This window comes from Mercenaria mercenaria, chromosome 7 (assembly GCF_021730395.1).
Source record: "Mercenaria mercenaria strain notata chromosome 7, MADL_Memer_1, whole genome shotgun sequence".
Taxonomy (NCBI): Eukaryota; Metazoa; Mollusca; class Bivalvia; order Venerida; family Veneridae; genus Mercenaria; species Mercenaria mercenaria.
In genome coordinates, this window is record NC_069367.1 from 30,913,118 (window position 1) to 30,934,451 (window position 21,334).

At 32.9% G+C, this 21,334-nt stretch overlaps 1 protein-coding gene across 8 annotated transcripts; it reads right to left on the reverse strand.

Moving 5' to 3' along the window:
- Positions 1-377: 377 nt before the first annotated feature.
- On the reverse strand, positions 378-14,629 carry LOC123555531 (tumor necrosis factor-like). 8 transcript variants are annotated; one of them, XM_045346139.2, is made up of 6 exons: positions 14,453-14,627; positions 14,049-14,117; positions 12,411-12,665; positions 3,270-3,306; positions 2,927-3,025; positions 378-2,269 (listed from the first exon to the last, which is right to left on the reverse strand). In XM_045346139.2, exons 2-6 carry the CDS (start codon positions 14,094-14,096, stop codon positions 1,839-1,841), a joined length of 870 nt encoding a protein of 289 aa, XP_045202074.2. In that variant the 5' UTR covers positions 14,097-14,117; positions 14,453-14,627; the 3' UTR covers positions 378-1,838. The 8 variants fall into 8 exon arrangements, with proteins under 8 accessions (XP_045202074.2, XP_045202075.2, XP_053403940.1 ...); XM_045346140.2 differs by having other exon boundaries at positions 14,443-14,627; XM_053547965.1 differs by having other exon boundaries at positions 14,460-14,626.
- Positions 14,630-21,334: the final 6,705 nt, after the last annotated feature.

The window sequence follows — 21,334 nt, forward strand, 5'->3', positions numbered from 1 at the left end:
CACTTTCTTCTGTAACACTTCATTATCTATGAATAACTATTACAGAGGAGCGCCATAACGACGTTTATCATTGCGACAGAACGAGATAGCAAAATGGCACAAATTAGACACAATAAGATATAAATATTCATTTGACACGACTATGGGTCAAAGGTTTCTATGACAGTAAAAGTACTTTAAGATGAGTTAGAGAGTACATTATATCTTTATGTGGGGCCTCAGAATTCTTCATGTGAGGAATCTATCCATCTAGCTTACGGAAGGTCGACTGCCTGTCATTAAAAATGCACTTAGGGGCACTTGGGACCATCCTTCACCATCAAAAGCTTGGAAAGGTGATCGTGTCAATGTGACTTAAACACAACTAAAACAAAACATATCTTTATGTTTTACTTTCATTTCATATTATAGGAAAATTCCAAGCAGTTTGTATCGCTCCACTAACTTTAGAAGTGGCGGACGACAAAAGGTGACGTCAAATCACGGAACAACAGTATCTACTTCGCAGAAGATCAGTCAAAGTCATTATTTTACTGGTGCCATTGTTCGTAATTTAACGTTACAAAAAGCAGTTCATTTAGACTATTTGATACTAAGTTTTGATAAACTGTCTTTTGTCCCAGCCAATGGTCCTAGAAAGAGGAATCGTAACAATAATAAATGTCATAGTATATAAACACTGTATATCAGGTAATTCTTAGCATGGCCAAGTAGAACATAAGCTCAATATGGTATGTTCGTCGTTACTCACTAGCGTATGATTTTTAATCAGGTCTTATCATCAAGGATTTTAAATAGGAGTGTACTGTATTCTATGACACCTAGATTCAATTTGAATATAAATAATCATTACGTAGGGTATACTTACTATGGTAAATCTAAAATTAGGAAATGTTTCTTTACGTAAAAACAATGACAGAATAATAATATTTAAAGCATTCTCCACAGTGTTCTGTGTTTGTTAAAACATGATGTGATTAAAACAATCTAGGCACAAATTCTTTCAAATTATGTAAAAGTCATATTCAAAAGATCGTTTGAAAAATGGAACAATTTATTTCGGTAGGTAATATGTATTGTTATTTTTGATGTTACCATTTGAAATCATACTTATTATAGAACATTCTAACACGACCAGCAAATAACCTACATGCATGTAGAGCAAATTCTATCTCGGGTTATTCTACAATAAACAACGACTGAAAAATTGTTGAAAAAGACGTTACACCCGAACACACACACGCACACGCACACACACACACACACACACGCGCGCGCAATAAACCACTCGCGTGCAGTGACGTCATCCGATCCGTTCGTAAAAAGTAGTTACAACTATTTCTAACACTGTTGACACTAGTATGTCGTGTTAGAATGAAAATAATAATTTCCCAAGTTTGATTTATCATAGAATAACCCGAGTTTTTCGTTCTTATGCAAAACAATATATCACTCAGGTCTACAGCCTTTGTGATATATTCTTTCACATGAGAACTCAAAACTCGGGTTATTCTGAGATAAAGCACGTTTGGGAACTTATTATTTCTTAATTATACTGTAATTGTTTGCAATAAGAAGTGTTAACTTTGTTAAAATCTGTACCGTAAAAATAGCAATTATGATTACCATAATATTAAAATTATTCATTTAGTAGTATTTCACCTCATTCAAATATAGTATTTGTATTTTTATAACCTTTGTTTGAAAGGTCACTGACAACTAAAACTCAGATAATTGCACTTGTAAACAGATGCTATTTTAACGTTCTTTCGAAACAGTTGTGCAAAATTGTGTTTTCCTTCCAAAGATACACAGCAGTTCATTTGCTTTGCATAATTTCAACCACAAGTATGTAATGAAATACTGTAGATGCTAAAGAAACTCTTGCTTTGATCCTGTGCCAGATGCTGAGGCTGGGATATGGCAACATATATCCGATCTCCTTTTTGTAGTTTAAATACAGCCCCGACAATACTGGTATATTCTGACTCTTCTTGAATAGTTTTACATCTTGATTTTGCGTTTCCAACAAGCGTGTAACCAACTCCTCTTTTCGAGATCAAATTCACATAGTGTCCAAATATGTCGTCAACAGCATCAACGGTACTATTCATGTTTCCAAACATCATTTTTACTTGTGAAGTGACAAAGTAAAATCCCGACCTTTCTAAATAAATTGTACCATCGTTGACCAAATATTTGAATCCTGGCTTCACATCGGAGACGACCGGTGCATTCCAGAATATCTTTGATGATGTTCCAACAGGTACTATAATGAAAATCAGGGGTAGCAAAAGAAAAAATATAGATATATCTTGACTACTTGTTTTAGCAAAATGCTACGTATGTGCACAGATTTCGAAATAGTTGGTATTTTATGTCAATTACAAAAAAGGTTGAAATAAATTGCACCAAATTAAACGATCTTCTTATAGATTTTATCAAAGTATATAGCACTGTAAGATTGCTCATACCATCTCATTAAACTATGTAGTTTCTACAGGGCTACATTTCATGTCATAAGACGAGGGTTAATTTGGAAATAAATCAAAATCCTTTCAGCAAATTATTATTATACCAGATTTATATAGCGCCCTTTTGATGATCAATTTCACATTCAAAGGCGCTTTACAAAGTTCAAATGCAGCCACACAGGGCGCATAATTCATCCTCTACTAGTACAAATATCATGTGAACTAGATTTTTTTCACGTTAGTCGTTACCCAAATAATAATTTGAACTGAAGTAAGATGTTATCAAGCTTCTCAAATTATAGTTGCCCTCTACTGAACCACTGGATAACCATTTTTATTAAATTGTAAATCAATATGTAACATATCTTGTTACAGAATAAAGCCAAATGTAAATGCATTATTGCATGTTGCTACTATATTGATTGGGATGTTACTTTTGGTTAGTTAATTACCAGGTTTTGTATCGGGTGCAATCCCTAAAAGATGAAGAGTCACTGGATTTGGTTTTACTGCTTCACAATTAAAACCGCTCAGGTCCAGTGTAGTTGTCTCTGTAAAAACATGTATATATCAGATATGGGCAAATTTTCTATAGATGGTCTTTAAGTTCAGGCGAGTTAACTTAAGCTCAGTTTTATTGCCACGTGACGTTTGTAGTATTTTTAAGAAGGCACAGTTGCCATCATAAGCTACAGTTGTAACATAAAAATACATGACTATCTAAAGGAACATATCCAAACAAATACAATCATAGAAGATAATGCATCATTATTACTATGATGCTCTTGTACATACCTGGATTGGCGTTGTCATTGAACTTTTCAGAAACACTCTGTAATACAAAGATAAGTTATCATATACTTTAAAACAGACATCAGACGTTTCTTGTTAAGTTTGATTAAATCCAATTATTTAATATATAGTATATATGTATATGGTTTAGCAACATTCTTTCACCATATACATGTATATATAGATTATTACATTGATTTAAGAGTCTTAAATAATCTTCCTTTGCAAGATACAATAAGCATCCTTTGGAAGACACAATAACTTTCTTTGGAAAACACAATACGTTTCCCTTGAAAGTTGAAGACAAAATAATCACGGTGGCGATACCCTGGGTATGCAGGGGTGCAAAATGGCGGCGGAATCTCTCGATTCAGGTAACATTTTTCGTTATTACTGTCTTAATACTTAACCAATTTTAACGAAATAAAGACGAGTGCCCGCTCATAAGAATACTACACCCTCGGCTATAAAGCTTGGGCTCCTGAGTTTCGTAGTTTTTGTGAAAAGTGCAACGGCGCATTCTGATGGAAAAACTGCAGCTGCTATGTAGGGGGGCATTTTTATGAAAATGACTAAACCAACTATCCCCGTGTGTTTCGAAAAACGGCTTGTAGGGCGGAACCGGGCTTGATATGTTCCAAAGCTGTTGTAGAACTTAAGCAAGTGAAATCGCCAGTTTTCGGCAATTCCGGGCGATTGAAAGGAAATACTATGTGGGGGAGGTGTTTTCATTATGTTATGTAGGGGTGCTTTTGACATGTTGGGGTGACTCAAGTTAACTGAATGCTAAAGACACGCAATAATACGGACAAATAAAGCCAGCGAAAAATACTTTTAACTGTTAGGGCATATTATATGTCAATATATATTGTGATGATGTCCGTCCGTTCGTCTTTGCATGTTTCTTCTCATACATCGTTGGCACTAGAAATTTGAAACTTGATCACGATACTTCTATGGCTTTTGGAGAGTGCATTTTCATACGACACCTAGATATAAAGCTATAGGTGTCATAAGGGGCCTGGATCTATTAGGCCCTATATTAAATTTGGCCATAACTTCTTCTAAATTAGTACTTGACCAATTTGGCTAATAATCAAATAACAACCTTGTTGACAAGATGTTCAATTACATTCTTTAATATTTGACCTTTACCTATATTTGACTTTTCACCTTTACTTTTAAAAGTCGGAACAGAGTCATTTTGATGTCCATCTGATATTTGACATCTACTTTTTAAACGCTAAAAACAGTTAGTTTGCTGTAATGTTTTTTATTACTTCACACATTTGACTCATATTCACAAATACCAATTCTTGTGACAAGATGTACACTTTGATGTATTTAAGTATGACAATGTCCTTCATTTTACTTTGATTTTTGCGTTTAAAAATCGGAAATAATTAAATTCCCCATAACCTTTGTCAGATTTTATAACCAACTTGGCTGTAATGTAAACTGAACAATCCATGCAACAAAAAAGAGGCGTATATACGCGATGGTATCATTTGACAAATTCTAGTGATTTATTGTAGTCTTCCTTTAAACACATTGTGGCAGCGGACGAAAACACATATTACTTTTAGGCAGGTCAATAAAACTACAAAATTACCAATAGTAAGTCATTTATTGTAATGTTACATACTCAATACTATAATATTAAAAAGTTGTAATCACTTCACATTTCTAAATGAATGCAATTCTGTTTCAGTATTGCTATTATACGACAAAGATTGTCTGTATTTAACGAAGAAAACGCTTCACGATCCCGTTTACCACCGGTGCAAATGTCATGTGAGAATAGTAAATTTTAATTTGAAAATCAAATGCTGTTTCAGTAGACTAACCCCGACGTATATTACTAAAAACATATTATATCTTCGTTGCCGCTGTTGGATATTTTGCGAATTTTGCGACCGGGGTTTATATCAGTTGATCGGCTGCATCTCCACAACCAGGAACAGCGATGGTAACATTCATAAAAACTCTTTTAAAGAAGTTGGAAAAAATATTAAAGGTGGCATTAGAAATTGTATTGTACTGAAATATAGTCATGACAGTTGAAACTTAAAATATTTTATGGTTCTAAGTAATAAAGCAGTTGTCTAAATAACGATTTTAAACATTTTCGATATCACTATCTTCCTCCTTATTTTAAAAAGAAACTGTACGTAAAACATAATATTATTGAATAGAACCTTTCAATTCTTTTTTTTTTTTTTAATTGCAAGAACTGTGTTGGCCCGTATAAATTTACTGCTAGTACATAGGGGAAATATTTGGCTGTTCGAACAATATTTTGATGGGTCAAACTCGTTCACATACACAGGCTAAATTTCAAATATACAACAATTCGGTTTGAAATATCATGCTACGATTTTGACTTTCACTATATATTTCTACTAACGCGTTCTTCTTCATTTTTTTTCAAAGTTAAAACAGTTAATCAGAAAATAAGATAAGGAAACATTGCTGCCACGGCACTCGTAGCACCGAAAACAAAACAAAACAAAACAAAACAAAACAAAATATTTGGTATGGAGTACGCTAACTGGCTATAAGTATACGAGAAAACTAAGAAAAACAAGATGTGTTTTTGAAGCACAATGCCCCCGTTGAAATATGAAGCTGGAAAAAGAGCTATGTGCTTGACGTGTAAATATGTCAAAACGAAGACCAAGGTCAAATGTTTATTTACCAATGTAATGGGCATGTACAATGAATGGGATGTGTGAATATGGAAGGATTTCGTAAAGAAATGAAAAAGTAATGGTAAAACTTAAGAAATTTGCTAAGTGTCTGGCCTCGAAAAAGTTATCTTGAATGCCGAGTGTGAGTTTCAAATATATATATATATATATCAAGAAATGAATCATTCATTAGCATTAATTTGATAAATAGGAAAATTGCCAAGTGTCTTACCGTGAAAAAGTTATCCTGAAGGTCATTGTAACGTGTCTATATATCAATGTAAAGGTAATATGACAATGAGTAAAGTATGTGAGTTTCAAAGACACCAATTAAGAAATGAATTATTTATATGATATGTTTAAGTTTGGAAAGAGAGAGAGAGAGAGAGAGAGAGAGAGAGAGAGAGCAACAAAGATATTGTCCCCGATTTAACGGACACAGGGAATATTATCAAAATACAAGTACGAATCTGAACGGACGGAGTTGACAGTCTGTTCCAGAGATATGTACCTAAATGTGTCCGTAGAAGGTATTTATATGTTTACTTCACATCCACCTTCAAAATGAAAAATTCTTGAAAAGGTTTTTTCCACTGAGATAAGTTCTATCCATATTTAATTATATATACTTTATATATCAAATGATCATATCACTGCGTGCCTCTAGCAGCCTAGCAGCCAGTTGTCACCCCCACATGTCAAAAGCACCCCCACATAACATAAAGAAAACACCTCCCCCACATAGCATTTCCTTTCAATCGCCCGGAATTGCTGAAAACTGGTGATTTCACTTGCTAAACGTACGTCGCACGCTATTTTACACATAGGCGATTTCGAGATACATGTTGATGTGTATGCAGCTATTTAAATTATGAGTAACTGACGTCCGTGTATGTTTTTACTACAGTTATTAAAAAATTTAAATTACAATTTTCCCCGTATAATTTTTAGAGAATTTATAATCGTAAAATACATAAAAAATCGAATTATCATCAACAAAAATGACGAAAAATGTAACGTTACGCGTAACAAGATGTTAGTACGACAGTCGGTTTTTTGACGATAAATCTGTCAATTTTAAAGATATCTGGACAAAATAACCAGCAGACGACATTGAATTTTGCCGCGCATCATTCAATGCATTTATTTCACGTCATTTCCATATTTATTCGCTTTAACAAAACCTTGACGGCTTTTCCTACAAGCGTTACGCTCGTCATCCTGGTGCGTATTTATTCAATTATACCGTAATAATTTATCGGAAAAAATACCAAAACTTATACTATCATAAAATGCATACATTAACAATTATGTACATGTTTAAATCAATAATCATTAACAAGTATTAAACGACTACGGTATATTTTAAAAAATTACATACTGAAAATGTTACGTCAAAAAGTCCATTTCAAAAGTGAGTTTCCCCATTTTATGCGAGTTATTATTGAAAGTTGGCATTGATCTTTATAGATGGCTAAAAGTGCATTGTATGAACTTTCTAAAGATATCTGACTTATCTTGTTAGTATAAAACTTTCATGAACCATCATTATGTGAAAAAATTACATCGTTTACAGTAAAGCTGCAAATATTAGATTGCATAACGTTACGTCGTATAATTTCACTTTGCTGTACATAAAAACGCAACGTTTTTGATAATTTTATTATCTCGATTTGCATTAAATAACTTTAAAGTATTTGGCTCATTTTACAAGTTTGTGACGCATATTATAGATCTTTATTATCTTTCTTCTATATTTTCAGTATCTTTGAAATAATTTATTCTGAACATTGTGCCTAGAAGTAAACTTAACGTATAAACGTCTCATCTATGATAATTTGAACAAATCACTTTTACATTTAAAGCTAAGGTCCAGTCCAAAAAAAAAAAAAAAAAATGTTCTGTAAGAAAATTGTACTGGACCTATAAAGAAAGAAAAAATTGCATGGCAAGCGTCATTTTATTTGATGTGCCACGAAAATGGAAGTATTTTTAAATTACTTTCTCAACGAATTTATATTACATATTCCTACAGACCTACCATCTATGAACTAATCAAATGTTCTGTTTTCCGTTTAGTTTTTCATAAAAACCAGTGTTGTAAGTGGTAATTTACAGGTCTATATGAATGCATTACATTCGAGGAATTGTAATACCGTGATAAAATTAAGGCGATCAGTTAGCCTACGAAGTTTAAATAAATAAAAGTAATACTTTTTATCTACACTTAAGTTAGGACAATTTCATTTTGCATTTTTGCTCGGAGTCGATTTTACATGATTTTATCATATCATATACGCATATGCATGTATGTATCATAATTATACAGCTTTCAAAAGTAGAACAGTCACTCTTGGATACTTTTCTAATATAATAAATCAAAGAGGGTAAAATATACTTTTATGTTTTAATGAGCACACAAAAAGAATAAAAAATCATTAGGCACAGTCATGGTGTCTTAATTGATAAATTTCAAATGAAAAGAAGTCTGCTTCGTCCGCAGTCCCTCACTCACATTGTCATACAATAACTGCTCCCTCGCGTAGGTCATTTTGCTGGTTTTCGGTCAAAAATATGCTTCCGCAGTGTAGCGTAGTCGTAAAGATCTATAATAAATGGAGTTTTTTTTTTTGTTTTTTTTTTTTATTTTTTTATTTTAGCGCATTTGCGCGTAATCCCGGGAACAAAAAAAAGAGGATACCTTTCATTATTGTTTTTTTTTTCTTTTTAATTTTTTATTACCCCAAAAACGAAAGTACGGTGTTTATTCTGCGGATCGCTTTCTGAAATGCGGCAATATGAGGGTATTTATCTTCAGCTGACTTGTATTCCACTGCAAACTTATCAACACCCTTTTTTTATCGCTTTCGTAAAGCATATTCATAAATGTCTTTTTGGAAATAGGTCTATTACGGAGTGAAAAACTAGAAACTGTATCAAAAAGGACCTGAAGCAGCTAAATTGTATATTAAATTTCTTTCATAAGCATATAACCTATATTAATGTATGTTTTGACATACTTATCTTTATATATCATTCCATTGTTGTATATTTCGTTTGCTAATATAATGCGCATTTATCACATTATGTCGTTCGACTCCAAAATTCAATAAATGGACATGTTAAATATTTACATAGAAAATATATTGTTCCGGGTATCTAAAGTATTTATTTATTATTTTTTTTTTTTTGTCTGATATTCGCTTATTGGTGACAAAATTTAAAAATCCAGATGTCACACCTTGCTAGTTTTCGATTTCGAGCAAGTTGTGAGTCGATCTGGAACTTTGGAATCTTAAGAAATGACAGAAACATTTATGAAAACATTTTACTAGAAAATATTCATTTTGTAAGTGTGATATACAGAGCGTTATAATTCAGATTATGTGTGAATTGTTATTTGCATGTATAGTCATAATGTCTTATTGGATAGAATGTTGTTGGCAGATAAGTTTGTCAAATAATAATATTATTATGAGAAATTTACATATGTCATTAGGATATATACGTCTTTTACATGTCGCCATATTTATATGTATTGTTGTATTGCCTCATGGGTCTCAGACCTTCTGGATGGAAATAAATAAAACTAAACTAAACTATAAAATTCGAAAAAACTCGTACACAGCTTAGTGTCCGAATTTTAACTACAGCCGTCCAATTTTTAGTGTTTCGGGTTTTTTTTCGCTCTATTTTTCCCGAATAAATGTGCAAATTGTGTATTATTTACTGCGGCAATAATAATAGGTATAAATGAATACACATAAGAAATAATGAAACGCAACATTCAATCGAGCATTCAATCCATCCGCGTGTCTTTTGGCAGTCGAATAGCCGATGAGAATGCACGAATTCATGACCAGTTGGTAATTATTTACTCGATCATTCATTTAGTCAGCCTGAAAGATTTGTTTCTTCAGTATGCCCGTTTATCTGTCTGTCTTACTAGATATTATGTCGGTCAGTGTCTATACGTAGTTGATATACAAATGTTATGAATTTTGTCAATGATTACTCTATCTCATTGATATTTACACAAATGAAGTGTGATACCCCCTCCCCACATCTCCCACCCCACCCTTGTCTGAGCATTGCGGAGAGGCGAGAGTGGTACCGCCAAAAGAAAAAAAACGGCCACTTGAAGAGAAACGTGAACGCTAGATGCAGAACTGTGACTAGTATCGGGTGTGAAGTTTCAAGGTTTTCCGCACAAATATAAAATATAAAAAGTTGATTTAACATTTTGATGCTTTACATGTATTTTGAATAGATATAAAGAAATCATCAAACTTAGATACCGAACTATGTTTTTTTCCTTCTTATAATACGCGGTCTTTAATAAAGACAATAAACAAAATTTAATCGATAACGCCGTTATTTATTAATTTATTATGATAGTGCACACAATGTCTATAGATCTATGTAAGTTTGTCCAAAGCACTGAGATTATTATTTCATTTTGAGCACGAAACATTTTTCATTTGTAGTGTCGCACATGATGTGAATAAAAAAGGTGTTATTTAAACAGTACTTAAGCTAGTTGAGAACTGGTTATAGGGCCTAAATAATTTCTTTATGAAAAAATAACTTCCCAATCGTTGTTTAACGTAAGATAACACGTCTTTTGATTTCTTATGCATAAGAATATATGAGCCGCGCCACGAGAAAAACAAACATAGTGCGGTTGCAACCAGCATGAATCCAGACCAACCTGCGCATCAGGATCCATTCTGTTCGCTAACAGTTTCTCTAATTCCAATAGGCTTTGAAAGCGAAGAGTATGGATCCCGACCAGACTGAGCGGAGGTGCAGGCTGGTCTGGATTCATGCTGGTCGCAAACGCACTATGCTGGTTTTCTCATGGCACAGCTCATACTGAGTGATATATTGTTTCGCATAAGAAAGAAAAAATCGGGTTATCCTATGATAAATCACACTTGCGAATTTGTTATTTCGATTCTAACAAGAAATACTAGTATTAACAGTGTTAGAAAAAAAAGGTAACTACGTTTTACGACCGTGCTACGCACCTGGATCGGATGACGTCACTGCACGCACAGGATTATCGCAAAATAACCGTTGTCTGATTTTCTTCTATTTGTAGGGATATTTGTTGGTCGTGTTAGAATTAAATTTTGGTGTTGTTTTAAAAAAAGGTCAGAGTACAAAACTGAATTTAGCATGAAAAAAAGTTTTAAATCCACATGACCTGTTATATTCTTAAATGCATAAAAAATTCTAAAATTAACTGCTTTACGGTTTAATGAAAATATTTTTTTTTCAAAAATTTTCGTGCGACAGCACTGCCTCTTTGTCGTTTATAATGATCCCGATCACTGTTGATGCTAGGTTTGTTAACGTCCGGAAGTTGATATTTATGTTTGCAATCAACACGGTACAACATTAATTGCAGTTTAAAATGCATATATATTTAATTTGAAGAAACGGGCGATAATAATTAATGATAAAATACATAAATAACAAAAAAAGATAAATAACAATAACAATGTGTTCAAAGCAATAACTGTATATTACGATACCATTAAAGAATATGCAGATTTATTTTAACGCATTTTTTGCTATTTATTTTCTCAATTAGTAATTTGTTCGTCAAACTGATGTCAAAATGACGTTACGCATTTGTGCAAAATAGCGTGCGACGTACGTAAAGTTCTACAACAGCTTTGGCACACGTCAAGCTCGGTTCCGTCCTACAAGCCGTTTTTCGAAACACACGGGGATAGCTGGTTTAGTTACTTTCATAAAAATGCCCCCCTACATAGCAGTTGCATTTTTTCCATCAGAATGCGCCGTTGCACTTTTCACAAAAACTACGAAACTCAGATGCCCAAGCTTTATAGTCGAGGGTGTAGTATTCTTATGAGCGGGCACTCGTCTTTATTTCGTTAAAATTGGTTACGTATTAAGACAGTTATAATGAAAAATGTTACCTGAATCGAGAGATTCCGCCGCCATTTTGCACCCCTGCATACCCAGGGTATCGCCACCGTGATAATCTTCCTTTGAAAGACACAATAATCTTCCTCTGGAAGACAATATAAGCGTCATTTGGGAGACAAAATAAGCTGCCTTTGGAAGACATAACATGCTTATTTTCGAACACAAAATAATGATAATCACATTCGATGTTAAGTTCTCCATATTACTGTATTCTTTGAAGCAACCTTTTTTAAACGTAGGTAAAGAAGTGTAATTTCGCAAAACATAATTAATTTCGTCATACCAGTGTTAGTGATTTTAAACTCGTTTATCAGGACATTCGTCATATTTGATCTAAATCCGTTGTTTTGGTTCTTAAGGATATGATAAACTGTTAATTTTTTGAAAATGTCCCTATATTGAATTAAAAACATTGCTTTGTATTGACTGAAAGCGAAGTTTGTCCCAGGAGCTTTTTAAATGAATAAGAATAACTGTAAATAAATAGCTTTACCTTAGAAACGAAGCTGTTAAAGACAACATCAGCATTCCCACAACATAGTCCTGGCCTGTTTTCAATTTTCATCATCATTCCTAGAGGACAGTCTTTCATTTCCTTTGCTGTGGTAAATTTTTGTTTGAAGCACAGCTGTTGCCGTGTTGGCGTCAAAAGACTTTGTCTCATTACTCGCCAGTACAATACCAGGGTAAGTAAAGTAAGCAGCTCGATACAAGTTGTGATTATGAGAACCATAAAAAGGCATTTCTCCTGTTGAATAATAGTGTCAAATGTGAGCAAACAAACACATAAACAAGGCATTAAGCAGAAAAGAAGGCTACATGTGTCAATTCTAACATCTTCGGCAAAGCGACTTTAGAATATAAAAAGAAGAAATGTCTACAATAATTTCTGTCGTAAAGTCTCTTTTAGTGGAGACAAAAACTGTATCTTCAAAACCATTTTTCCATCTATGAAAATTTCAGTTCAATTTATCATACATAAACGTTATATTTTATTATGTAAAGACTTAAACTTTACCTCTTTGACGTTTTTCGTTTTAAAGCTAATTGGTTTATTCGCTATTGTTTACCCAAGAAAGAAGCCTTTATTTCTCCACTGACAAAATATTTTTGATGAACTTTTCCATTGCAATCACACTATATCTCTTCAGGAATGTCCGTTCACACGTTTGTAGCTAGTTGAATTGTCTTCGACCTCACAATTTGTTACTTTTTCCTAGCTTTGGTCAGTGTTTGTTTTTTTGTGTTGTGTATCATTTATGTAATGAAAGAAGAGTGTGATAAAAGCGTCAAGCTATTTTGAATTAATGTGAAAAACAGACCTAGTGTCATATGAGAAGGCGTCGTTTTGACCCCCAGTGGCGCACGAACCCACGACATTCAGATTGAGCGGTCGGCACCTTAACCACTATCAGATTAGATTTATCGTTATGTGCAAATGAAAGTGTGTCTTTAATTACATTAAACGGATAGATACTCCTCTATGATGTATATATTTATGGTGAATCTATGATGTATATATTTATGGTGAATTACTTAAAGTAATAAATATTTATCCACTTTATTGATTATTCCCTTGCACAAATTTCATAGCTGAACAGCGAGTGCCCACCTACCTACATGGTATAAATTGACTTTCAAGGGTTTTTATGCTGTCAATATCGTACCATCAAAGTTTTGCAAGCAATTTTTCCGAGTAAAGTCTACAGCAATGTTCATATACACAGTATAATATTCCCATTATCGCATGTAAAATGCTGTTAGCACTAAGACAGTCGTTCAATATTTATTATAGATAATCAGTTAATCAGGGGATAATATGGTGGGTTAGCGGTGTTAGTGACAGGAGGTTAATTACCAAATTTAATAAATAAAAAAGGTAAAACATGAATTTCTTAACGGGATCATTTTATGTAATAGGCCTTTCTGTTTCTTTGATAAATGTCTGACAAAAAATACGAAAAAATAAAACAATAATCAATATTGTTTCGATGTGATTGGCCACACTAAAGGCGTAAATTTGACAAGCAGATAATAGTTTTACAGAATATTCAACTGTCAAAAGAGATAACCTCTATGAGCAACAGTTACAAAATAATCATAACGTTTAAAAAGTTACCTTGAAAAGTACCTTTAATTTGTATGTTCCAGAGCAATCTTTTGTTGTAGACATCATCATCTAGCACAGAATTCTGCTGACCTTAAATAGAAATTAAAATGGAAAATATAAATTCTTTGAAACGATGCTTTAATTCGCGTTAATTAGTTTAAGGTGATGTATATGGCGTGGTGAAATTTTCAAACTCTTGAATTTTGTATTAATCTATACCTTGATATAAACAGATAAAACAAAACCGGTCATGTTTTCATGCCATTTTACTCCCTCTAGTGATTGTATTTTTGTAGTCATAACTAATATAAACAGTTTTTTTATATATTGAAAACAATCATACAGCCAACATCAAATGTCGGAAGTCAGAAAATTTACAAAAAAATAAATGATTATCGCCCGATAGAATAAGCACCTGTACATAATTTTCACCTGTATTAACTATTTTCAGTTGTTTAATGCATTACTCAATAAAACACTGGCTAAAAGCGCGATGTGTTGTCAATGTGTAACTACTAATGGCCGCCAATTTATTTTTGCTACGTTAATAAGCGACAAAAATATCTGTTAACTTAAAACTGATTTTATTTTAAGTACAATCTGTAGATGAAAGAATAGTTATTTTATCCTATTACTAATCTAAAATCTTGTTATAGTTGAATGACTTTTGCGTAAACTAATGATAATTGGGTCTCAATTTACACATTGCTCAAATACCTGAAATAAAACATTTGCTATTTATATCCTATTTTTTATTCGATGTTAATTTTAACTATGATTGGAAGATTTTTGTTATACTTACAAAAACATACATTTTGCCTTAATCACTGTAATTATAGAATGGATTTAAAACTTAGGTAATTTGGTATTTTTTATGAGGAAATCCCTGCCCTAACACACCAAATGTAACGCGTAATTTATTGTATTATGTAAAAAAACAGTTCAGACCATATAGAGGCCAGAGTTTGGGTTGGGGATTTTCTGTATAGAATTCCAAAACATTAACAATATCACCTGATTTAGACTATTCCCTTATGATTAAATATAGTAGTTTGAAGACAAACACTGTATAGAAGTGCTATGATAATTTTGTGATGAATTGAATAATAATAAGAGTAATAATAGTAATAATAAAAATAATAAGAAGGAAAAGATAAAGAATAAGAAGAAGAAGAAGGAGGAGGAGCTGATGATGATGATGATAATGATGATGATGATGAAACTTGCAAACTTCAGCCGTCTTAAATGATTTGTGCGTTTACAATTTTATAATGCGCATTTAGGTTTTCTGTAACCTTTAAGTAAGGTTCTGTTTCAACAATGTCCTTAAAACATACTATTTATAAAAAATAATGCTTTATAAATACAACAAGTACGAAAGACAACCAGTGCCTTTTTAAAAAACCAAGTTCAAATCTATACAAAATAAGTCAAAATAGTGTTGGTAGATTATGGATTTCAATATTCAAAATATACCCAGGATGCAAGTAACATCCAATTATGAGTGATTATGTTTGAAACATTAGTGCCTGTAAGTAAACACTTTCTGTAATTGTGACAGAAAATTCGTAGGTATATACATGTAATAAAAAAGCACTTTTTATCACACTAAAGAACTTTATTTTCTTGTGTATATCTAATAATTTAGTAACAGAAAAACATATAGTGCATCTTAGTGTTATATTATCTTTGACACTTAATATTTTAACATCCTAACCTGCCCGTATCTTAAAAACAACTTTAATAGGCTAGATGTGTTTGGAAAAGTTAGAACATTTTTGCATTGAATGCGTCTTTGTATTTTGATTAGTCACAAAGGAAAAGCCGTTAAATGCTTCGAAGTAAGTATCGATTATAACATATGACATGTAATATAAATGGTTTCGTCGACTTTTCCAAATATGAGTCCTCATGTAATAAGCCATTGGTAAGTTTAATGAGATGGACATTTTTGCCAAGATTTGCTTTTTTGACTCTAAACTCTATATACCTCATTCATATTGCAACTAATTATAGATTCATAAGAAGAACACTATTTGCACCGAATAAATCATTAAGTGCAACGTAACAATATTTCAGACATTCAAAATGTTTGCAATAAATTCATGTTTTGATCAAAGTCTCCTAGCGGTAATTGTAATATATAAAATTCCAAAACGAAAATTACTTGAGAAGTGATATGACGTAATCATATCGTATATCGTATTAAACACTTTACATTAATGTAAAGTTCAGTCTTGTAAAGCAATACAATGTATATTATTCCATATACTCATCAAATAAACTTTGAAAATAATTTGACCAGAAGACATTGCTTTATAACACTAATACATGCAAATTACATATGAAGAAACAAAGCAATAATGTTGACGTTATGAACTGATATTTGCCCTAAAATGGACCCTATACTAAATTATAACCAAACTGCAGATTATAACAGCCGTCTGCGTCACAAATCAATCTTATCTACGTCGCATGCCCTTAACATGCTCTCAACACTGTCTTTCTTACTTTACTGATATAAACACGAAACGTTTGAAATAGCAAAGAAAATGTCTCATTTTTTTGTCTGTCTGTTTCAGATTGCATTTTCTTTCTGTTTCATGTTACCTGTTTATGGAACAGATGAAACTGAACAAAAACTTTCTAAGTTGGAAAAAGTAATAAAAACTCAAAAAAGTCAGTTGGATATTATTCGTTCAGAAAAATCTGCTGAGATAGATCAGCTCAAAGAAAGAATTCTTATCCTTGAAGCCAACGAAGGAATGCGTAAAAGTGTTAATGGAGAAATGGACAAATGGAGTGATGTTAAAGATGACGCTAATGTCAAAAAAAAAAAAAAAAGAAGTTGTAAGTTACTGATTTCAATTCTGATAGCTGGTATTTGATTCTTTTTATAAATATGAGAGTGAATTACTTTGAACTGTTACCACTTTTTGATCCATTTAATCCATAACTTATCTGCTCATACATTTCGGTTCAGATGTCTAAGATACGTCATTGGTTGGCAATAGGATTATTATTATTATTTTTGATCTCTTTAATAGTAAGGTCAATTTTATGGCCAGAAAAATTTTCCCAGTTCAAGATTCTGGCCCATGAAAATATTAAAACATTATTTTCATCGAAATTCTAACAAATGTTTCACAGGTAAACGTTGGTTTTATGTGCAACTAAGATTCTCTGCAAGTTATAGAATATTTCAGCAATAAATAATGACCAGTCAAGAGATAATTTTCTCTGATGTTATGTAATAAAACACATATCAATTGGCTTGATGGTCAAAAGTTAATTAAAACTCTGTGCTCTCGGCCTTTTGGATCTTGGGCCAATACTTTTGACTATTGTCCGGCCAGTCATTCAATGAGTGTATATTATATGCTAAATGTATGGTTATTAAACAGACTTCTTAGCCCTCTCTACTGCAAAGTTATGAATAATACGAACGAGAGGATTTTTTTTCCGAGATTTTATACATAGACAATATGAACTGTACACTATCATATTTGAATGGGGAAAAACATTCAACCACAGGCACTTGGGGTCAAGGCCCCCCTTCCACCGCCCATGTCAACTAATAAATTTCATCATTTCGATAAGGACTGACCATGTGTGGCGGTCATAGAATATGTTTTGTTACAATTTCAACATGTTTTAACAATGCATTCCTATCAATACTCTAAAATACTAGAAGATGGGAAAGAGAGAAACTGACACTGGGAACAACTCACTGCGCTGGATACCAGCTTTGTGGCGCGCATGCCCTGGGTACCAAAAGTAATACACAAATAAACTATGAAACATAATTGATACAAAAAATGCGTCTTGCTTAGTAATATATCGGTGTTATATGCTGTTTTCATTATATTGAAAGTGCCATATTATCACATCAGGTGGCGCTCATGTTCCCGATTCGTAAGTTTTCGCCTGCCTATATAGATCTATTTATTCGGTAATTGACGCAGCGCCTAGCCTATCCTTAACCTTATACTATTTGAATATTGCGTACAGCCGTTAGCAAAAAGATGTTCCACTTATTTGCAAAAATACAGTAAAACATTTAATTTCTTTTAATTTCAGCATCACTAGACTCCCCCATGGCAAAATCATATCTGTTTATGTAGCTGGGTAGAGTATATGGATTCAGTTATGCTTTTTTTTGTTAAATAGCTTGTCGCTATATTTACCGTAAACTACGAAATGCATATATAAACCATGTCTGAATATTTGATCGAGGCAGAAGTTTTAAATAGCTTCTTCCATAGAAACGTGTTAGATGATGATCCGTCATCGCGAGCTGTCGTTTACACTGCAATACGAAATCGTGCTTGTTTTTGTAGTTGGGTAGAGTATATGGATGAGCTTATACTTATTTTGTAAATAGCTAGTCCTGAGATACACTTAGAGAATTAGTTTTGCGTCGGTTATCGGATGTATAGAAACATGGTATAGGTCCGGTTTCAGCACACGTAACCACGACTTTACTGAGGTAGTTCGTGTATTTTCTTGCTTCTGAAAAAGTGTTATTTATTCTGACATTTTAAAACTTTTTGCGTCATGTATGACGAATTACAATTAGTTGTACGAATTACAATTGTCACAATGCACGATTACTGTTTAACACATCGCTAAATCCTCAGGGGAAGGTACGATGCATGTTTATCATTAACACATACAGTGACTGTGTAGGTCATATTATGACCGAAAACATCATTAGCATAGACTAATAAAGAAGGTACCATGTTAACAAATGAATGTCGTATAGTGGCAAGTCTTCAGTTGTCAGATAGTGATGTGGATAGGCCCGATGCAGCGGTGCAAAGCTGTATTTTTTGCCCCAATACTGTTTGATAGTGAACGGTTCAAGGGCAGTTTATTATCCGGTTCAATATTCTTTTTAGTTCTCGTCTTCGCCGGACTATGGTATATACATAGCGGGTATCTATTCGAACAAAGTTGTTCCATAGAAGGAAAATTGATCGGTTTATGTCAATTGTCAGAATGGTTGCAGATCTATGCGTCGATCGGAATAATTATACCAGTTATATGCATAAATCAGCCTTGCAATACTATGTACTAAGTATCATTTTAAACTTTCGCAGAAAATCAAGTGCAATTAAATGAGCAGCTGGTCTAAGTATCGATCTTATCAATATTCATTTATTTTCGAAATAAAATGTAACAACTTTTTATCCCTTCTTCTATTGTAGTCCTATCAGCAACAAATATTGCATTCCATGTACATCTAAGTGGCGACCGCTGTTATAGTACTCATGAAACATTTGTATTCGATGTTGAGGTAACGTTATTTCCATTAAATCTATCAGTCAGTCCTTTTTGATATTGCATATACGCGTTTGATTTTAATTCTGCAGAGTTTGGGAAAGATAAATAAGCGCTCTTTTTCAAATATTGCCTAAATTAGCATTTTTCTTAATGTTTTATGTTGAGATTTTTATAAAATGTTGTTTATACCTGAAGAACGTCAGATACACGATAGTAATATTGTGTATTACATGATTTCTTTCGAGTACATATTCATAATAATATATAGTAGAAAATAAGTATAGTGTAACTTTTGAGCATAAAGACGTCGAACTTTGTTGAAAAATCCAGTATGACTTTGCAGTTTGGCGAGTCTAACCATATATCCTTATTGTATAGAACAATGTTAAATTACCTAACACTATTTACCATTGTTATCACAGGAAGCTTTCTGTTGTTTTTTACAGGAAACGGACACCTGAAATAACTACGACGTGAGCGATGGCAATTTTGACGTGCCTGTAACAGGGATTTACGTGTTTACATTAACTGTTGGGTCCGTACGCCGTACTTTCGTAACTGCTGAAATGATTGTCAATGGACAAGTCAAAGGAACCGCATTTGCAAACTCTGATGAAATAAACGACGACCATTCTGCTACTGGGACAATAGTTGTTAAAGTAAATGCAGGTGATCATGTTTCTGTCAGAAGAGGTAATGCAACTCGTAACTGTTCCGTCAGAAGTGGTAATGGCATTATATTTACATCCTTTTCAGGCTGGCTATTATTTTAAAGATGTTGTGACTTATATTGGTTCTCTATTTGTTTAGGGTATTGTAAAATAGATTGGATATGATACAAACCGTGTAATAGTTATTTTTATCATTCCATGCTAGTTACAATTGAAACATTAAGAGGTAATACATTTAATATGATTTATAGTCTGAGGCAAAATTACTGCTGTGGATCCCAAATTTAGCAGAACGACAAATAGGTATAACATAAATCAGCTACCATGAGTAAATAACGCAAGAGCAAAACAAACAATATCGTGTAATATTGCTTTGAGACGGTCCCTCGTAATTGATTGAAAAATAAACAATATCGTGTAATATTACTTTGAGAGGGTCCCTCGAAACTAAGTGAAAGAAATGGGGATTTCCCTACTTTTTCTGATCGCGATAACACTTGTACTAGTAACCTGCAGATTAACAATAGTTAAATCTTTATAGGACAAATATACTCATATACTCCGCGCAGAATATAATAAGAAATAAATACTTTCGTTTCGTCATCTTATAATCAAAATTTTGATAAGCACGCATTAAGGCACCGCAATTCATTTTTGTCCGAGTTCGCTTATAAGCGTGCATAATGGATAAATAGGCAATCGTTTAAGACTGTCTTGAACAATTGATCAGGGCAGTCGAGAAAAGGATGATTTACTAAGCATTGAATCCATTTTGGAAACAGCTTAAAAGTTCGACCTACAAGACAGTAAGCTTATATTCACAGACTGTACAGTTCCAGTGCAAAATTGGTTTCTTTCGGAAAATATTCAATGAAACAACAAAAACAAAGAGCTTGTATTATATTCATGTATTTTTTTCTGCCGAAGAGGGATGTTTGATGCAACATGACCGATATTCAAACTTGGCTTAAGTTTCAAGGAGATTTTCCTTCTGAACAAGTTTCTAGATGAACAAAGATGATAAAACAAAAACAAAGTCACAGAAGAAACTTATGATGAACACCATATGTAAACATAAGATATGAACTTTTGCAGGCTCATAAGTTTAGTATTTGTTGCATGTGCAGGAGTGTACTTGAAACTAGTATTTAATTTTAAAGTCCGACCACATCCACACTCTTACTTGAACAAGATTACATAGGTATACTGGTTTCAGAAATAAACAACACCTGACGAAATTAGTAGTGTGATGAAATGAAACAATAGATCCCAAATTATTGTCACTTACCTCTGGATGAATTATTCCTAGATGAGACTTAATTTAGCTTTGCGTGAATGCCTTTTTATCTA